General features: G+C 43.6%; 1 protein-coding gene across 1 annotated transcript in view; it reads right to left on the bottom strand.

Moving 5' to 3' along the window:
• Window positions 1-21,239, bottom strand: part of LOC138249714 (protein sel-1 homolog 3-like) — a 320,950-nt gene that overhangs the window by 290,002 nt on the left and 9,709 nt on the right. Inside the window, exon 2 of the mRNA XM_069203733.1 lies at window positions 10,369-10,440. Within this exon, the coding sequence (XP_069059834.1) occupies window positions 10,369-10,422 (54 nt within the window). The 5' untranslated portion in view covers window positions 10,423-10,440. The remainder of the gene's footprint in view (window positions 1-10,368; window positions 10,441-21,239) is intronic.

Below are 21,239 nucleotides of genomic sequence, written 5' to 3'. Positions count from 1 at the left end.
ACTCCATGACTCATCACACATACAGTAGACTAGACCGGGTCCTGGGACGGAAGGTATACTAACCCGGATAGGGGATGCACATTTCTTGGCAAGGTACTTATCAGACCATTCCACACTGGAGATTCACTTTGACTGGTGCAATGCACGGGTGGAGAGCTTCACATGGAAGATGCCATTGTAGGGTTTGCTGGACCAGGAGTGCCAGAAGAACCTCAGTCTACAGAAAGGGGCCCACCTCAGGACCAACTGGAGATCTACTGCTACCAGGGAGAATGAATAGGAGGCACTGAAGGCAGGGGCTCATGGGGTATTGCTATGGAAGGTGTATGGGGTTAAGCTAGCAACATCTACTAAAGGAAAACCTGCTAGAGGACTTACAATGCAGAGAGGTGAGAGGGGAGGATATTGGAACAGAGGTAACAGAGGCACAAAGATCCCTGGGGGAAACATCCAACAGATTAGATAGATTGACAAGAAGGGATTACACACAGCACCTGCACAGGGAAGGTGATAAATCTAGCAAGTTGCTAGCCTGGATACTGAACAGGAGACACTGGCCATGCCAATGATGAGCTGCGATGAACAGGTGGGGGTAGGGCCGCTACACAGTCTGCCATCAATTTTATGTTCAAGGAAACCGAGTGAGGGTTGCATATGGAGTCGCACCTTAAAGACTGTTAACTACAACCAACTCTGATGCTGAGGTTCTTTGCAAAGTCTTGACAGTGCATTTAAGATAGGTGGTTGGCCTCCTGTCCACAAAGACCAGTGTGGTTTTAGACTTGGTCATAGCATGTCCCTCAACCTGAGATGTTTGAGTCATGTGTGCCACACAGTGCGGGAGTGGGATGAGGAGCTGGTCTTGGCATTGGTGGATATAGGTAAGGCCTTCGACACGCTGGAGTAACCATATCTAGTGGAGGGGTTGAAACTAATGGGATTTGGAAAGGATTTCTGTGCCTGGGTTCAATTGCTCCATACGAATCCCAGGGCTCGAGTTCAAAATGGCAGAGTGTGTCAGAGTCACCAGATCCTCGGGGTCTGCGCACGTTCCCAACACAAGACAGCTCCAATACTCTGATTAGAATTGTCACAGAGTCTAAGAGAGTCCAAGTGGGGAAAATGGGATTAGGAAGGGAACAGCTGGGAAGGAGACCTGTAGGAAGCAAAAAGGTTAAAACACACAATATCACAATTTTATCATATGAATCAATACTAGACTATGGCCCTGATTTTAACCTTGGCGGACGGCGGAGGCCGTCCGCCAAGGTTCCGCCGCCAAATGACCGCACCGCGGTCACAAGACCGCGGCGGCCATTCTAACATTTCCTCTGGGCCGGCGGGCGCTCTCCGAAAGAGCGCCCGCCGGCCCAGAGGAAATGCCCCTGCAACGAGGACGCCGGCTCAGAATTGAGCCGGCGTAGTTGCAGGGGTGCGACGGGTGCAGTTTGCACCCGTCGCGTATTTCAGTGTCTGCATGGCAGACACTGAAATACTTTGCGGGGCCCTCTTACGGGGGCCCCTGCCGTGCCCATGCCATTGGCATGGGCACGGCAGGGGCCCCCAGGGGCCCCGCGGCACCCCCTACCGCCATCCTGTTCATGGCGGGTTTCCCGCCATGAACAGGATGGCGGTAGGGGCTGTCAGAATCCTCATGGCGGCGGAGCGCGCTCCGCCGCCATGAAGGATTCCCCCGAGCAGCGGTAAGTCGGCGGGAGCCAGCCGACTTGCCGCTTCTGACCGCGGCTGAACCGCCGCGGTCAGAATGCTCGTGGGAGCACCGCCAGCCTGTTGGCGGTGCTCCCGTGGTCGGTGGCCCTGGCGGCCACCGGCCGCCAGGGTCAGAATGACCCCCTATGACTCTAAACATTGTCATTCTGAAAACATGGACAACCTAAGCATAGACTTAAAATGACTAGGCTTCAAGATGACTGGATACCTGTGAGGGAATCAAGAAAGGTTAAATGCAACTTTCAAATTCAAGTACCATCCTTCGCCTGAGGATCAGGAAACAATCTGAATGATTTCTAAACCATCATATGAATCAGGTTTTTAGAAAACATGTTAGGAACACACAACATTACATCTTGAACGCTGACTTTTTGTTCCCTCAAATTGCCGGAACATGAATTGCGCACATTACAGATTTTCACATAGGTAGAAAATACCATTGAATGATTTGTGCACCAAGAATAACACAAATTAAAACTCAGGAAATAAATCATGCGACTTGCAAACTCGAAAACCACCAAGTAGATGCCTTAGAATGGTAGCACATAATGAACACCATGATTTTTGGACACAGAAAAGGAATCGCGCTGCTTGCCGATTCGAAGGTCACCAAACGAATGTCAGGAAATGGTAGCTTACAATGAATAACATGAATTACACACAGGGAAAGAATCGCGCGTCTTGCTGATTCGAGTACCACCATATAAATGCTTAGGAATCGTAGAGCATAATGAATATCAAAGGTTAAAGCACAAGAAAACTAATCGCACGTCTTGCCGATTCGAAAGTCACCATGTAACTGCCATGGAATGGTAGCACACAATGAATTTCAAGGGTTAAAGCACAAGAAAACGAATTGCGCGTCTTGCCGATTCGAAGGCCACCATGTAACTGCCAAGGAATGGTAGCGCACAATGAATAACATGAATTAAGCACGAGAAAAGAATCGCACGTCTTGCCGATTCGAAAGCCACCATGTAACTGCCTTAGGAATGGTAGCGCACAATGAATATCAAGGGTTGAAGTACAAGAAAACGAATCTCGCGTCTTGCCGATTCGTATGCCACCATGTAACTGCCAAGGAATGGTAGCGCGCAATGAATAACATGAATTAAGCACGAGAAAAGAATTGTGCGTCTTGCCGATTCGAGTATTCACATGTAAATGCCATGAAACGACCAAGCGCACATTCACACGCACAAGAGTCAAATTGCTTATCATGCAAAGATTAGGCCCAAGAACTCGAGAGACTTTGTTAACGGAGTCGGGGGCCCAGCCCGACCTCCGTCTTACCGCCCTGATCTAGGATCACCTAATGAAGTGAAAAAAGGGTGAGACCTGGAGGATCAAAGTAGGCCTCTGGAACAGGAGCTCAGGAAGTTGCTGCTGCTCTGCACCGGGACCTCTGAATAGTGAGCACGTGGAGCTGGGCTGGCTCCCTTATATAGAGTCTTGGTCCAGCCCACAAACCACACCCAGGCATGCTGCAGGGAAAGCTTCTAGAAGGCCCTAGAAGGGGACCACACCCTGACACAGTCTGAAGGCCTGCAGCAGTACATCACATGTGAACAGTATTTATATGTATGCTGAATATAAGTCTTCAAGACTAAACTCTGCAATGCAAAAGGTTAAGCTACATCATATCAGCACAAAGCATTAATTATGTTAGCTTGAAACTGTTAGGTTTTTGCATTCTAGTCGCCCGTAGAGCGCGTACTGCCCTGATGTTGACAGAGTGGTACTGGGGGCTTTTGCGATACAGCGTGGCACCAGACAGGGATGCTTGCTTTCACCACTTTTGTTTGCGCTGTTCTTGGAACCACTGGTCATCAGGCTTCAGTGCTGATGGGGAGGGGGGACCCAGCTGGGGGACCCCACTAATGTGCTCACTGGGAGAGTCTGTCCTGGCGTTAATGGCACAGCAGAGGAGTTTGGTAGAGTGGTGGGACTGAGACCTAAAAGGAGTAAGAGTTTACTGTTTCCCCTGGGTGCTCTGGCACAGACCCCTATGGACCGACCACCTGTCAGACCTTGGCTTACACTGGGAAAAGGAAAAATGTAGATATCTCAGCAATATGGTGGCAGTGACGCCTGAGACAGAAACTGCTTTTAATCTCAAGGTGATGTTGGGGGGATTGCACCTGTCTGTTAAATTTTGGGCTAGCTTGTTACTGTTTACTATGCAGAGGGTTGCTATTGCTAACATGCCTCTATGTGACAGAAAAGTCACTGTCCCAATCCCCTGAGCTGTATTCAAGTGTTTAAATAGCCTCTTGGTGTCGCTGGTCTGGACGGGCAGGAGAAGGTGTGTGGCTCTCAACACTTTAAAGCTGGATCAGGAGGAAGGGGGGATGGTACTACCAGATATGGAATTAAGGGCCAGATGTAGGAAACGGATAGCGACTCGCAAACGGCAAAAATTGCCGTTTGCGACTCGCTAATCGCATTTCTCAATGCAGAAATGCATATTGCGAGTCGGTACCGACTCGCAATATGCATTTCAGAATCGCAAATAGGAAGGGGTGTTCCCTTCCTATTTGCGATTCTGAGTGGTATGCAATACCATTTGGACCGCATATGCGGTCGCAAATGGTGTCGCAGTTACCATCCACTTCAAGTGGATGGTAACCCACTCGCAAATTGGAAGGGGTCCCCATGGGACCCCTTCCACTTTGTGAATGGACCCACAAATATTTTTTCAGGGTAGGTAGTGGTCCAGGGGACCACTACCTGCCCTGAAAAAAAAACGAAACTAAAGGTTTCGGATTTTTTTTTAAGTGCAGCTCGTTTTCCTTTAAGGAAAACGGGCTACACTTAAAAAAAAAACTGCTTTATTTAAAAGCAGTCACGAACATGGAGGTCTGCTGACGACAGCAGGCCTCCATGTTTGCGAGTGCTTAGACTCGCTATGGGGCCGCAATTTGCGACCCACCTCATGAATATTAATGAGGTGGGTCATTGCGACCCCATAGCGAGTCGCAGACGGTGTCTGAGACACCGTACTGCATACCAATTTGCGAGTTGCAAATTGCGAGTCGCATGGACTCGCAATTTGCAACTCGCAAATTTCTTTTTTGCTACATCTGGCCCTAAATTACTATCCAGCGTACATCCAATATATGGCTAAATGGGTAGTAGAAACAGGTAATACTGACAAACCGCTTCTGTGGGGGATATTTGGAGCTATTGATAAGGGACTCAAGGCTATAGGAGGAATTCAATTTCCTGGTGCAACATACTGCACAGGCTTGGGAATGGATAATGGCCAGGGTGCTTGGGCAGCCACCCTTACCTATAAAGTTAGATATGTGAGTGCTGAAACCATTTTAGGATACTGGGTCCACTACATCCATTGCTCGGTGGCAAGAGGGTGGTTGTAGACTGCTGGGAGATCTCAATCTGGGGGAGCATTTCATCTCCTACCAGGAGGCGGAAGAGGCTTTCACCTTGGGCTGGGGCCAATACCTACAATATGCCAAAATGTCACGAACAGCGAGGGAGATTTGGATGGAGTTATCGAGGCACCCGCACAATCAGAAATCATTCTGGCGCCCCTGAGCACGAGGGAACAGGGATACTTGGTATCTTGTAAGTAAAATGCCCTTAAGATGGGTAGGCACTGAAGTCAGTTGGCCTAGGGGGATGACTTGGAGGGACAACTCACACACAATGAATGGAAAAGGACCTGCTTCTTGGTCAGAGTGATCTGTGGAAATGCCAGGTTTAAGTTAATTCACTTTAACTATGTCCATTGCACATACCTCATGCTACCTAAGCTAAACAGAATATATTCAGGACATTCAGCAACATGTCCACGTTGCCGTCATTGGAGAGCCAAAGGTTTACATTTGGCATGGCATTGCGACACAGTGCTGGTGTACTGAGGGGAGCTGGTTGAACGAATTGGAGGAGCAATAGGATAGACATTGGACCCATCCCCTAAGCAGTGTTTGCTAGGACTTGTGGGGTGACCTAAAAAAGTAAAAATGTAAAATAAATTCCTGCAGCCGGCACGCCTCCCAGGTAAACCGTGGAACGCTAAGGATGGCTGGGTACTCAGGGACCGGTAATAGAATGGTGGGTAAAGGACACCAGTGAATGTTCATTGGCAGAGGAGACTCCCTTTGGGCTCTCTCATAGAGATTAAAAGGTTTGGGAAGAGATACTGGCGACCTTTGAGGCGGCAGGAACACAAGAGCTGGTCCAGATGCCTACACCTGGTTCATCTGGGGGTGCTCCTGCGTAGTCTCAGCACGGTCCCCGATTGGAACAGCAGGGCCTGTATGGATCCGGGGAGGTTACAAGTTACTTCAGCCGATCAAGGACAGAATGTGGTTTGAAATAAATGGTAGTCCAAGGGGGTTGGAATAGAAACTGCATGACACAAGAGAAATGGGGGCATACACAGGAGGGCTGGATCAATATAACAGCATAAACATGTTGGCTGGACTGAAAAATACATGTCAGAGACGTTATGTTGTTGAGTTTACAATGCATGTTTGTTACTATGCAAATGCATAAATAAAGACTTTAGGTAAAAAAACATAGATCATTATTAAGCTTGACTTTTGATTCATTAGGTTCTGATCAATTTGAGGTGTCCCAAAAGACCAGAACTTTAATGTGTTAGCCTTTTATAATTATGAACATTAGGGGCAGAGTATTAGTGTAGAGCGGGTAACTCAGAAGACAGTATTAATAGAGAATAAGTAACCAAATAGGGGTCATTAGCGTGAATGTGTGGAATTTATTGCTGTACCTAAAAACAGTCAGATATTAAGGATGTCTTGCTTGTTAATAGAGGTGATTCACTTAAGAAGCATGCTTGTAAAGTGACTTTGAATTCTGACAGGACATCACTGGTCATCCAGAATATTTTCCCAGTAGACATCCCAGTAGAAAAGACTACAAGAGGTTACAGCGAGTCCAAGAGACAGCTGACTTTACAGGACGACAAAAGACTTGTTGAAAGATGCTTCAGACATACCAGTAGAAAAGACTGCAGAAGGCCACACAGACTACAGGAGACCACAGATTCTACAGGACTACAGAAGTTTCTAGGAAGCCTGACCACTGGAAGAGACTCCAGGCAGGCCCATAGAAAAGCCTTAGGAAGGATGCAGGCACTGACAGAAACTACAGACATTACAGTATTAGAGAAAATTGAAGAAATTCTGACTGTTGAAGGTGACTTCAGGAGACCACATGTAGAAAGATACTTGACATAAACATGTAATGTCTACGTGGTCTTGGTGAACTGAGGTCATAATGAGTTATTAAACAAAGGTGGAACTTTCTGAAAGATTTACAAAAGCCATAAATGGAGTACATGGGTTACAGTTCATCAAGAAGTCATTGTGTTTTACAAATGTGTTTACAAAATGAGTTACTGATTTACAGCATATTGTAGTAGATCACAGATTACTCTGTGTAATGAGCTTTATATTGCTTCCACAGTTGCCACACAGTCTGACAGAACTAGATGCTTGAGGAATAAGAATTATCCTTTCCAACCTTAACCTTCTTGATCTGAAAGCAACAAACCTCTGGTTCGATCAAATTATTCCTGTACATACCTTGGCACCATTCAGAGAAAGTCTGAAGACCACATGCTCAGTAGACTTCATTCACCTAACTAAACAAATCATTAAAAACTAGGTACAGGACTCTTTTTGAAGGTTCCTCAGACTGAAACATATTTGAAAGACTGAAAAGTCTCTACAGATAACTAGCACGCATTTACTGAGGAAAGTGATTTCACCCCGGCCCCATCAGCCCAATTAATACTCTGGTGGTGCTGAGGTCCTCCTTTCTATATTCTTGGTGTGCTAAAGCTTCTAATACACAATCATCATAAAGTAATGTTTTTTTAGTATCAAATCTTTCTAGATTGTCCATGAAAGCATCTCAGTGAATGGCTTTACTTGTAATTGTTGGGCATGTTTGCTTTATGTTAACCACACTTTGTATCCAAAGTAGTTAATGCATTATCATCATTCCTAAGACTATTTCCTTTTACCAGGTTGTTCAAAATGTAGTGCCTATTTAGTTGAAACAATTTTCCTTTTCTCTGACACTGGTTAGTTACATAAATGAGGTATTCTCTTAACCTCATTGCGGTTTGAGTTTTTCTATCTATGTAGCTGGCCCATTCTACCAAAAGGTTAGCTCCCCAGCCCATCTTTTCGAGATCTTAAAACAATGTTGGTCATTTTTCTAACATAGAGAGCTACGTTAATAACTTATAGTAACATGTTTTAGGGGCTGAACACAGCTACGCAGGCCTCCCTTCTACAGACGTTTCTACCCCTTCACCTTAGCATGGAGCTAAACACCATGCAATCCAGGTTAGGTCTATAGACCTTTCAGTTCGATACCACCTATGGCTTGCAATCACTACCGCATAGCTTGAACACTGTGAACCCGAAGCATGAAATGTAACAGGTCTGCTGTTGCTCCCAAGTACAGACCTTAACAAATGTATCATACTGTTCACCTTTGGCACCTAGGGAACATTACCACTGATTATTCTGAAGGTTCTTCTGAAGCTATTCTGTTGTGTCAAAACTCCAATACATATTAACAAGTAATCAGTAAATAATAGACCATCCTTACCGCCTAGGATGATAGAGACACACATTGGTCTGCATCAGACAGTTGAATCCCATCACATCATCCACCATCACAATCACAAAGGGAGCGTTAGCAGCATTCACTCACACCACCAACACAATTCAAGTAAAAGTTAAGGGTGTGTAAAGCTAGGTGTCAAGACTCAACGTTTTGCCTTCTAGCCCTTTTGCTGTGGTTTTACTCGTTTGACAGCTTCCCAGACTTGCACATATCGGTTACTTGACGTTCTGTGATTATCTGTTTTTGGTGTATGGTATTGTAATTGCTTATATAGCACTTACTACCCCTGATGAAGCAATCATGCACTTTATGGCAAGTCGCAGGCTACTCCGGAACCCAAGGTTAGAGGTTCACTTTGTGGTTTTAGTTGGTGACTTTAGTGCTTTGTTCTCAGATGTAGCCCTTTCATACATTACCCAAGTTTGCTTGTGGTGGAGTCAGAAAGGATTAGATGCTACATATAGAGGGGTGGGGTATTATGGGGGATTGGTTCATGCAAATGATCAGTGGGGTAAATAGACAGAGTAGTGGGTGCTCTCACTAGGATGTTAGTTGTCAGTTCTTCCAGGGGTTCGATATGTAAATTTGTGTGAGTGACTGGTTGAATAGATAGGTCAGAGAAAATTTTGAAGATTGATAAATTGCACGCAAGTGATTACCAAATTACACGAAGTAGTACTTAGGGGCTATGGGTCGAGATAGGGCAGGTCGCACTGGTGCGTACAGCACAGTAAGCTGAATAGGAGCTGAATAAGTGTGCAGGACATGTACAGGATTGTAGCTAATGGATCATCATAAATCAAAGTTCTTTTTGTTTTGTGCAGGCATTATGCATTATAGTGGGAGAGGTTTTTGGGTTTCATGCAGTTTTGAACAGAAGATGAAGGTATGAAATGTCAAGTATTTGAGTGTATGATAGTACTTTAGTTTTACACCTCATTATACAGGGGCCATGTAAGATGATGATTCCACTGCAGATAGGAATGGTTTATGTAGTTTGGCATAAGATTTTGACAAGTTGCCCAGAACCTGTGATTGTGGACATAGCAGGCTTCTTCCTGTTCTGCAGAAGATGGTGCAGCGGGAATCCGTGATGGTCAGGTTGGGAGTAGACAGTTTTTAACCATTCTTCTAAATTCTAAGTGGTTGCCCGCAATGCTCTTATTTGTGGAGAGGGAATTCCATATTTTGGCAGCCTGCACAGAGAATGTAGTGGCACCTGTTTTCAGTTTGAAAGGTCTGATGATTAATTGTGGTGTGAATCTGAAATGTAAATTAGGTAGGGATTATTTGTTGATTTACAACTAAAGGAATTCAGGACCTTCATAATGCATTGCCATGTGAATGATACATAACTGTTTGAATGATGACGTTCTTGTGACTGGTACTCAGTGAAGAGTGTTTAAGGCGGGGTATATGTGTGTGCATATCCTCAGATAAAAAAGTAATCAATCAGTTGAGTTGTGAATTCTCTGGAGTCCCCTCGTGGATGATGGATGAAGACTTTGATACAGACACTACAGACCTTCTGAGTAATTAACTGTTAAGAGGGTGATTGATGTTTGTGTTTGAACCTTTTATGCAAATCTAAAATGTTGGGGTGCATACACAGCATTGCACTGCCCCTCTGTCTAGGTTGGTGTGGTGTACCTGCCTATATGTAGGTAGATCCCTGCCCCTTTTCCCCACCTCCATCACAGAAACCACCAGATATTTACAATGGCATTTGTTTGGCAATCTCTCACACCTACCCTTCATCACACTTCTACGCACCTCGAGACAAGATAAGAGCACCTCTCTGGTCATTCACACAAAACACCAAAATGCTCCCCGCAGTGCATCACATAAAACGCAACCACAAACCTGTCTAGGTGCTGCTGGATACCCACCCAAAAATGCACTTTGCACCCAACAATGGACATGAAACACTGTATTATGGCTACAATACAATATTGTCCTTTCCCCAAATATAGTATATTCTGGTCTGCATTTCTTTGTCCTTACCTGCCAGAAAAGAATGCACCCAGTCGCAAGCTTCATCCAGATCTGTATTCCCATTTCTACCACTTTCACAACCTAAAAAAAACACAAGGGAGCATTAGTGTCAGTCTGGCAGAAGGGCTCCTGTTTCTACTGAGCCTATCATAAATACAGTGTTTTCTGATTCCCTAGATCCCCTGCTTTCATCCTTTTCCAGCACCTACAAGCTTTTAGTTTTGCAACACGTAATGTATTACACAGTGGCAGTCGCCATTGTGTAGTTATAGCTAGGACCGTGTTGCCACAGGAAAATGATTTTTTGGTTTGCTAAGACCTTTGGCGCCGTTTGCCCTACCGTCACAAAAAGTTCCAAAAAAAGTTTCATCCACTTCAACTTCTTCCTGGAAAGTTTTGAGGTGATCTGTCAAGTTGGGGTAGAGAAAAAGGGGAGATCTCAAAACATGCTTTCCCATGCAATTTTCCATATGAAATTTAGACATAGCCACACCTAATTTGTCACAAAACTAGATCTTTAAACAGAAAGCATGTGATTTGATGAAAATCAGTTCATTAATTCTTGAGAAATTACAGTCCAAATTGTATAGATATCTATAGATGTGAGAGTACCGCAGGACCGACAGATCTCATGAAAAGAACTGATTGGCTACCTCACCATCAACCACAATGTTTGGTAGTCCAGAAAAAAAGTAAAAATAAAAAAAGGTGGCAGAATACGGATACCCTGACCTCCTATGCCTTGTAGAAAGGTTCCAGACGCCCCCCACAATGTTTTTTATCAGAAGTAGTGTGATAGCATTGCTGTGCTGCAGTAGAATTAAAGATTTTTATAATTTTATTTTTAAATAGAAGCCCCCCAGGTAGGCCTTGGCACAGGGGGACTCTGCATTCTTTTTTAAAATTATATGCATGGCCCCTCCCCAATCCACTTATTGGACGCACCGCCTGGGGCCTGACAACATTTTTTTTTTAAAGGGGGGCTGTGTGTGGCCTACCTCTATCAGCCTCATTTTTGCCCTAGGGACCCCATCCCATGGGGCTAACAATATTTATCCTGCCTCCGCATGGGGCACAAAGGCTCCTTCCAGGCAGGAGCACAGAACAACACACCTACCTGAGAGAACATGGCCAAAGAACTGTGAATGTGCTCCTGCAGCTGAAGGAGAGATTAAGATCTTGCTTTCCAAAAAAGTGCTCTTTCTTGCTTAGTGAGGGGGGGACAAGAAAAAGGGGGTCCCAAATGCAAAACCCCCATGGATTTTCCATAAATCTTTTTGGAAAGCAATACATTGAAAACAGCAGATCCGAATATTAACAACTTTGGCAGGAAGGTAGATCCAGAAACCGTGCTTTTTACGATTTGGTTTAAAACTGATCAGTAGTTCTTGAGAAATTAAAATATTTGTTTATATAGACTGTTGTGTTTGCAGGAGTCCCGAGGTCACGCAAATTAAAAAATTGAGTCATCTGATTGGTCGAGAGGGCTTTTTTCCACAGCAACCGTCTCTCTTCCATGGGAGCTTGGGCTCTGATCGGCTGGCTGCCACACGGAGAGAAATTTTGCAACCTTCATTTTACTGGGTCCAAATAAAATAAAATATTTTTGGGGTGTATTTGTGATCCCCCATGTGTCCAGTGGGAGTCAGAGAGCTCCAGGAGTCCCACAGGGCTTTGCCTGCTCCTGCAGACACCAGAGGATTGGAAAAATGGGGTGTGAGCAATGCAGTTGGGGGCTGGCTTCGCATAGGGGGTTGGATGGAGGATCTTTGATGCAGGCCAGGCCCTGCACCAAACCCCATGGTGCACATTGCCCCAGGCCATTCACAATGGAGATTGGATGTCCATGGGGGGTTGGACACAAGGCCTGGCTACAGCCCAGGCGTCAGAGCAATCCCACGCGATGCACAGCCAAAGGTCATGCATGGTGGCGGTTGGCTTTATGTTTGGTAATAAAATATTCATTTAAGTTTGAAAAAAAAACAGAAATTCAGTGAAAAAAAACAAAAGTTGAAGTGATGTTATAGTTCGGAACTGTAATTATATGTAAAAAAAAATCTTAGAAATTCACTGGGTTCGAGTTATAGTTACTTTAGAGCATGGGTTATAGTTACTGGTAAATGTCATTGTTTTTTTTAGTTCAAAACGTTACGGTGTCACCTAACTATAACGTTACTTTCATCTTTGTTTTTTTCAGCGAACATATACATACATTCGTTGAAAAAAAACAAAGGTTACAGGGACGTTATAGTAAGGTTCTGAATTTACTCATACAAAACCGTAGAAATTCAGCAGTTATAGCTAGAGTTATTTTAAGTAACTATAACTCGTGCCCCAAGGTAACTCTAAATCGTGCCTTCACCATGCACAGTTTTCTTATTAATGATTTTATTGCAAATGTTGCAGTGATAATATCAAAGATACCAAACAAGATGTTATTAATGATATAATATGTGGAGTAATTAGCTGTGCTTTACTCCAGCCACTGCGGCTCACAGCTGGCGGGGGTTGGACGCAGGGCTTGGCCTGCGGACTGGCCCTGCAGCCAAGCCCTTATAACCACCCAACCATGCGCCGTGCACGGCCTTTGGCCACAGGGCCTGTCTCTGGATCTGTGAGTGGGTGCATGAGTGTCTTCATGGGTCTGAAAATGGGTGTGTGAGTCTATGAGAGGGTCTGAGTGGGCGCATGAGTGTCTGTGTGAGTGTGTGAGCGGGTGCATGAGTCTCTAAGTGCATGCATGAGTGAATTAATTAGTGTGTGAATGAGTCTGTGAACTTTCTTTTACATTTTTTTTCATATCCTTGAATATTCAAGAATATTCTTGAATATTCAAGGATATTTCACATGGTGAAGAAAAATAATTTTAAACCCATAATTTGACCCTCAAACACCCCTATATCACACCACTGGGGTCACGGTACCTCCACCCTGACTCCTTATATGACTTATAATTTCTATTTTCAGCCCCAGGGACCCTCTCCCGTAACATAAAATGGCAGCCGCAACTTTCTAATCAGGTTGTAGCCAGCCAATTGCAGCACTTCTATTTGCATGCGCATTCACAAATATTTGCGGCCAGAGATGTACAAATTTGGATTTTCCTTAATTTATTGTAAACTACTGAACGGATTTACACCAAATATCCAAACGCATAATCTGCATACTGAAAGTTATCTTTCTGACAAATTTGGTGTAATTCCGTCCAGCGGCTCGGGCTGTAATTGTGTTCAAAACCTCTATGGAATTAACAAGGGAAAAACACGTTTTTTGACCCCCTTTTTTCTCAGCCCCTGGTGGAGCAGCCGGAAACTTTCCATGAGCAACAATCATCATCGTCAAACTTTTTGGGGGAAATTTTCAGGAAGATTCGTCAAATGGCACCAAAGATATCGGCAAGACAAAAAATGCTTTTTATATGGAAACATGGTCATAACTATAACTACCTAGTGGCAACCACCAGTAAGATATATACATGGGGAGTTTTTAAAAAAAAGGGCAGCTATGATCAAGAATTTAGAATAAGAAGCACAGACACAGATGTGGTGAGATGGCTATTTTATGTATTGGGGAGGGTGACCTTAAGGAATATTGGAGTTTTGAAACTGACCTGGTGGTTTTAATAATTTTTAGAGATAAAAAAGATCGTGGTGACAGTGAAACATTTATTCAGATTGCTTTTTTTATGGAGTTACAGATCGTTTTCTTTATACTTAAAGGAAGTGATTTAGGATTAAGAATTACTTACATATATGATACAGACCTATCTATGGGAGTGTAAATTGCCGTGAATTATCACTTGCAGGCATTAACATTTGCATGTGGACTATTAGAATTGGAGATATGAAGATGTGGCTCAACAAGGATTCATCATTTCCAAAGGATAACTGTTAGTTTAAGGTAATGTGAATATGACAAAAATAACTTTGATGAGAGATAAGAGACTGAGGGCCAGATGTAGGAACCATTTTTGCATTCGCAAACGGTGCGAATGGCCGTTTGCGAATGCAAAAATGCTTTTCAGTATTTATGAAAGGAATTCGCAACGCGCTTTTTTAAGGAATCGCTAAAATAGCGATTCCTTAAAACTGCGATGCCATTTAGAGAATCGCAAATAAGGGATCCTTATTTGAAATTTATAAACCACATGTAACAAGCAATTCCTTAATGCGAATTGGGCATTAAGGAATCGCTATTACCACCAAGTTAAACTTGGTGGTAACCATGTGAAAATTAAAAAAATGCATTAAAAATGCATTTTTAAAATTGACATGTAACACACACATGCCCCTTTGGCATGTGTGCACCTTACATGCCTTTTAAAAAAATCTTGGGGTGCAGCAGAGGGGGCCTTAGGCCCCCAGCACCCTGGGGTTTGCATTTCCCAAAATTGTGATTTCCAGTTAGAAATTAGCAATTTGGGAAATGCAAAACATTCGCAAATATGGGCCTACAGGCCCATAGGTGCGAATGGGGCCGGTATCGCAATTTCCGATTCGTTAATAGCATTTGCAATTTTTAAGAAATCACCGAATCGCAAATATATAATACATACCATTTTGCGACTCAGAAATAGCGATTTTGCAAAATGGTTTTTTGATACATCTGGCCCTAAACGTGCTATGTCCAGCTGAAAGTTACTTCTACGCACATGGCAATTGTAATGTCGATGACATTTGTCTCTGTCCCCTGGATTATGGGGTGGGATATAAGTTTTGTTGAATTTGGCTATATGTGATCAATTATAAAAAGTCTTTGGAATAATTTTATAAGTGATTTTTTATTTGTTTCTGCTGTTAAGTTGTTTAATACATATGTTCGTATTTACTGATTTTTAATTTAGTTTTTTATACAAAAAGCCCTGAAGAAGTGCGGTGAGCACTAAACATGTGTTGGCTGTATGTCCTGTATAAAGAGATTCAACTGACAATCACCAAAGAAACAATGAAGCAAAACTGCAAACAAATCTGTATTACAGTGTATTAATGTATTTGTCACTATTATTAAATTTCATTATAGAAATTACCACACTGGTGGGAACTAGTGCACTGGGATTGAAGCACTGGGCCACAATCGCATTACCCATTGTTTTCAATAAAATTATATGATTATATATGATTATTATATATATATATATATATATATATATATATATATATATATATATATATATATATATATATATAAATTTGTAAAAGAGAGAGTTGTCCTGAAGAAAAGCGCACTTGCAACTGGTCATTATGGAATGTAGCAAAGTCAGCAACTTACAAAGAATTCTTTGGCATTTTCATTATTTCAGGCCTTGTATTTTCAAGCATCTCTGGACACGTGTTTCTGGGTTCATCCCTCCTTCAGCAGAGAACAAACATTTCCTTCCTTTTTCAAAGGCCAGCTACGTGGCTGCTCAGCAGATTTAATTGCAGACACCTCATATGAATTGAATACCAGTTTTGTTCCAGTGGACCTCGAGTGAGCTGCAAAGTGCATCCTGGTAAGGGTAGTCCTGCACATTTTAAAATTATATCCCAAGTGGGTTGCTAAAGCCAAACAAAATAATAAAACTATAAAAATATATATATTTCAAAACAGTAGTGTCAAGCCCTCCAGACGCTTATAACTCGCACTCCAAAGTAGGGGTTGAAGGAATTTATTGGCAACATGTTTCGATCTATAAATATCTTCGTCACGACCTGATACAAACAGCTATGTGCACCACTTCCCTTAAAAAGCTGCTAACTACCACACAATAACAGTGGAGAAAAGACTTTCCACTTCATCATTAATCCCTCATGTGGAAAAAAGACTAGATGTTAATCTCATATCTGGTTACATGAAGATATTACATTATTCATTATTATATTATTATTATATACATATATATATATATATATATATAAAAGAAAACATTAAATCTTTCCATGGTCTGTGTAAGCCAACTAAGAAGGCTTCCTAACTGCCAATCTGTCACAGATAAATCATTACAATTATCATATGGGACAAGTCATTTTCCAACAAATTAACTGGCATGGAAGTAAAGAAGCAATTCTTAACAATCATACCAGTTAATATAAACCTGCTTGGGCTGAATTACAGTAATCAAAAACATATGTGAAACATGGATGGCTCCCTGATAATGAAAGTTCTGCTTACAATCCAGGCCAAGTGTACAAATACGTTTGTTTGTGTGTGTGTGTGTATGTGTGTGTGTATCATATACTAGGGTAATATATATAAGGTCTTTCAGGAGGCTGTCTCTCTCAAAGGAGAAGATAAGAGGAGACTAAATGAGACCGCCAGAGTTGGTCATGTGAGGGCAATCCTGGTCAGATCAAATCAGAATGCTCGCAGAGGCAGAAGGAATGCTGATTTTCTCTAGGTAAACGTGCGCCACCATCAATGTGAGAAATACATCCTTGTACTCTAGTGGTCTCATTTAATCTCCTCTTAGCTTCTCCTTTGAGAGAGATAGCTTCCAGCCATGCCAGGTAGCTAGAATTGTCCTGAGGAAGACCCTTTCAAAATCCAACCTATAGGGTCGAAACGTTGATTTCATATCTAACACATGCTCATTTACTGGAAGCACCGTCAATACTGTGTTACTGCGTGGTTTGTAATTCTTGTACACTCAATTTATGTCATGTTGGTTGATTACTCCCATTTCCTTTATTCCCTCATGTTGTGCGTTGTATATATTCATTCACATCATCTCACTTGATCACCTTTGCACAGCACCGTCACATATAGCACCTTGATATTTTTTGGAACTGTCATATGAGGAATTTTGAATATGACTAATCCAATCATTAAATCTGAATTTTGTTTGCATTGCCTTTCCTGTAACATGTTTTGCTAATAGGAATTATTCCTCCTGCAAACTTCATATGTTCTTTCTAATGATTGGCTGAAGAACATTTTGTATTGTAATAGCACAAATATATTACAAAAGTAGTTAGAGAGATCAGCTCACTGCTCACTGAATGTCATTATGTACTTTTTTGCCAGGCCTAGGCTTTATCATGACAACCTAATGCATTCTGGGCACTATAATCATGTTTTCCATTGAACTGATTACGAACTGATAGCATTGAATTGTAGGTGATGAGCCCAGTACTGGAACCAGCATCTCTGGTGACACAGAGTCAGGTGGGCACCCAAAAACAAATAGAAGTGCAGGCCCTGCTCCTTTTTCTCGGCTGAGTGGCACCTCCAGGGCACTGGTGAAGTGTGATTATCCCTATGGGCATCTTCAGAAGTTAACATATTCCTTGTCACGTCATCACTTGATTCCAGTGTCACATCCATTAGATGTTTAAAAGCTTCAGCCACATTGGTTTATTCTCTAAATTCAAAAGTACAGATATGTTTTAAGCTCTTGGTTTCATACCCTAAGAGGAGCAGATTTTTCCTCCTCCCTCATCCCAACATCACCTGAACCCCCCTGGCCGACATTTACTTCGCAACACTTTATAAGCCGTAGCACCATCCACATGCCTCAGGAAAAGGCACATGGGTAGGAAGACCATATTGGACACCAGAAGACCATATTGGACACCAGAAGAAAGCATATACCATGGGTACCTTTCCAAGAATCTTTGAAAATCTATTTGGAAATGGTACATTTATAAACAAAATGGATAAGTAAGAATGCTTATAACCTAGAAGGACTTTGGACCTTATAATAAAATGGCGAACATTTGCCCACAGCCTGCTTTTGCTGATACGTTTGCAAAGTGTTCCTGACAGCCTCTCCCAGGGCCCATGTGCAAGTCCCTCTCTTTACCTGTGATCTGATGGACAGTAGCAGGAAGATTTTACAGATTGGAACAGCAGCAAGCAGTACACTAACTGGTGCAGATTTACTAACACTTGAGGCAGTCCAACGCCGCAAGACAACTCGCGCGCTGCATCAAATGGAGAGGGCAGGGATGAGTCTTATCTACTAACATAGGGCGCATTCCTGCTCCCTGTCTTTGTGCTGGTGCACTAGTGGCTCTCAAGCGCCAACGCAGGCACGCTTGCACCATGGTGCAAGGGTGCCTGCAAGGCTGGCAGGATTGTTTTTGTGCAGGAAGGAATACCTTCCTGCACAAAAACAGTCCAGAGAGGCATTTTCCTCTTTTTATGTGAGATTCAGAATGCAGCACATGTAGAAAGACGCATAAATGGCGAGAAATTAACATATTTCTCCTCGTTACGTTTCTTCTGGGAAGGCATAGCATTTTGATGCATTTCGGGGTTTATTATTGTTATAAAGTCTGGGAATGCACTAAAAACCATGTGGGGATTCACAGTAACACCCACGCTTCACCCACAGAATGCATTCACAGGGCAGAGTAATGCAAGGCAGTGACTTACGCTGCCCTGGGTCATTCCAGATTAACTACGCGGCGCAGAGCCATGCAGGGTGGCTGTGCGTGGCATATCTCATGGAAGAGCTTGCGTTGCCCACCATGCGTCATCTTGCATGATGCAAGGACAGCACAAGCCTTTAGTGAGTCTGGGCCATTAAGTGCAGCGTGCATGTTGTAACATGCACGAGCACGTTGCAAAGGCACCCGTATATATCACGGTTCCTTGGTAGTGTCCCTTCCTCTAACTACACCCTGCCTAATCTGGAGATTGCGCATTATAAACTGGAAATCTGGAAACATTGCAAATACTCTCCCGAAATCCATGTGTTTTTAATCCTTCTAGGGAAGTACCATGCAAAATCTAAATCCCTTTACCATCTGCTTCAGCCTTACCCCATTTTTTCTTTATATTCAGGGACTTGTCCTGGTTTTATAATGGGATGAAAAACATCAGGAGTCGTATAATGAAAAGACAAAACCTGGACTGGAGCATCCTGTTACGCACGGACCTGGGAATCTTGGCAGCTATACTAATTGGAAACGGTGGTAACTGGGTGCAAGGGCCTTGTTGTGGATGCAAGAGGCGGGTTGTGGGGGAGAGCCCAGGGCAGGTAAGGGAAGAGAGAGCTCTCCACCTTGTGCAGGGGCAGAGCACAGAGATGGAGTCTGGCGGACCAGCTGTCTTCAGCCCTGGAAAGCACTACACAGGTGTCCAGTGTTTCAGGGCCTGGAATTATTAGATCCACAGTTTGAAGACCTATGGCCTGATATAGACCTTGGCAGACAGATAACTCTTTCACAAACTTGACAGTTATTCCATCCGCCGTATTACGATTTCCATAGGATATTATAGAATCATAATACGACGGACGGGATATCCGTCACGTTTGTGACGAAGTAACCCTGTCCACCAAGATTTAAATCAGTCCCCTAGTAATTACAGCTCCAGAGACGCAGAGAACTCCCACCTAGAACCCACCAAGCCCACCAGGCACATCGCCTGGCGTATTCGTAATGAGTGTCTCGGTGTCCTCACCTATGAGACACGACATCGGCTTAGAAGTCAAGCATGTGGCATCAGAAAGCACCCAGTACTTAATTTGAGCGGGTGCTTGCAGGTGGGGACAGCAACATGGACGTCATTTAGCGGTCACCAGTAGTCGCAGATGAGACCCCTGGCTTGCCCCTTGTGATCCCTGGCACTGCCTTCGCGACTCCAGACCTCAGAGGTGGCATCATCAGTGTCTGGGACACAGTTCCAGCTTTGTTTTTTATCCGTGTTTTTTGTTACCCTAATAGTGAATAATGCTTCATTGTTCACTATTAGTGTAATAGAAAATGAAGGATAGTTAGCTGGAATATGATTTTCCTGGGCAGTTGAAGTAAGTTTTAAAAAAATGCTTTGTTGTGAGTGTGCTTGCGAGTGGGCCTGTTTACGTGAGAGAGAGTGTGTAAGTGTGAACGTGTGTGCATGTGTAAGTATATGCGTTTGAGTGAAACTGAAGGTCTAAGGGTGTGTGATGTCACTTCCGCTACCCCTGCCATTTTGGCGAATTGCCGTGCATGGATGTAGCCCAGACACAAAAGAGCGCAGGATTATCCAGTGCACGTGAAACACAATACCGACTGTATACAGCTTGTTTGCAAAACTAATCACGTTAGTTAAGAGAGAGGATTATGAATTGTCAAGACCAGGGAAGTAAAACCGCTCCAAACCGCAGGCCTCGCCAGTGAAATGTGTCTTCCTGGCTAGAGTTCCTGGGTGAGAAGGAAGCCGCGCAGGGCGCACAGGTGAGCCCGGAGCCCGGCAATGTTTGCACAGTCTGACAGCCAACAACACCCTGAGCAAACCCACATGTGCCAGCTCCACTCTCCCGAGCACACGAGGAACAAGGCGAGCCCGCCTGGCGCGGACATCCGTCTCTGTCCAGGAGGCTGTGGACAGGCGCCTTCCAGCCCTGGGCCTCTGCCACCAGGGACTCCTGGGAGATTTTTGGGGGCCCTGGACCGAGCGTATTTCGGGGTCCTCTGTGCAGGACAGCTTTGAATGTGTGATCCAGGTTCAGCTCTTAAGTGCCCTCTTTGGACAGGTCATTAATAGTGCACAGGTCCAAGTTCTTTAAATGTGTTTCCATCTGATACTCAGGGACAGTGACGGGTTTTCGTAAAAGAGCAACAGCTCAGTCATATTTCTGCAAGTGTCTCTGTGACACCCCCCTTTTCTCATACCTGAGGTCCTATTTTAATCTATTTTTTAGGGATATTGCATGAAACACAGACAAATTTCTTTGCAAAATGTGTGTAATAGACAGGGCCTTGCTACGGTGGTGGGGTGTGTGTGTGTGAGTGGGGGAGAGATGGGGGGTATTGGGGCGGTTACACATCCCTAATAAATTTATTTTCTGATAAACAGTTGGGTACATCTGCTGTCAGTCGGGTATAGTCAGGTGGTGGTTGGATTTCACCACACATACTCCCTCCTTCGCTGTTTTGAAAGTTTAAAAAATGTTGGTTATTTTACAAAATATT

Source organism: Pleurodeles waltl, chromosome 8 (genome assembly GCF_031143425.1).
Source record: "Pleurodeles waltl isolate 20211129_DDA chromosome 8, aPleWal1.hap1.20221129, whole genome shotgun sequence".
NCBI classification, from domain to species: Eukaryota; Metazoa; Chordata; class Amphibia; order Caudata; family Salamandridae; genus Pleurodeles; species Pleurodeles waltl.
Note: the sequence above shows the minus strand (reverse complement) of the source record. Positions and strands in the feature narration are given on the sequence as shown.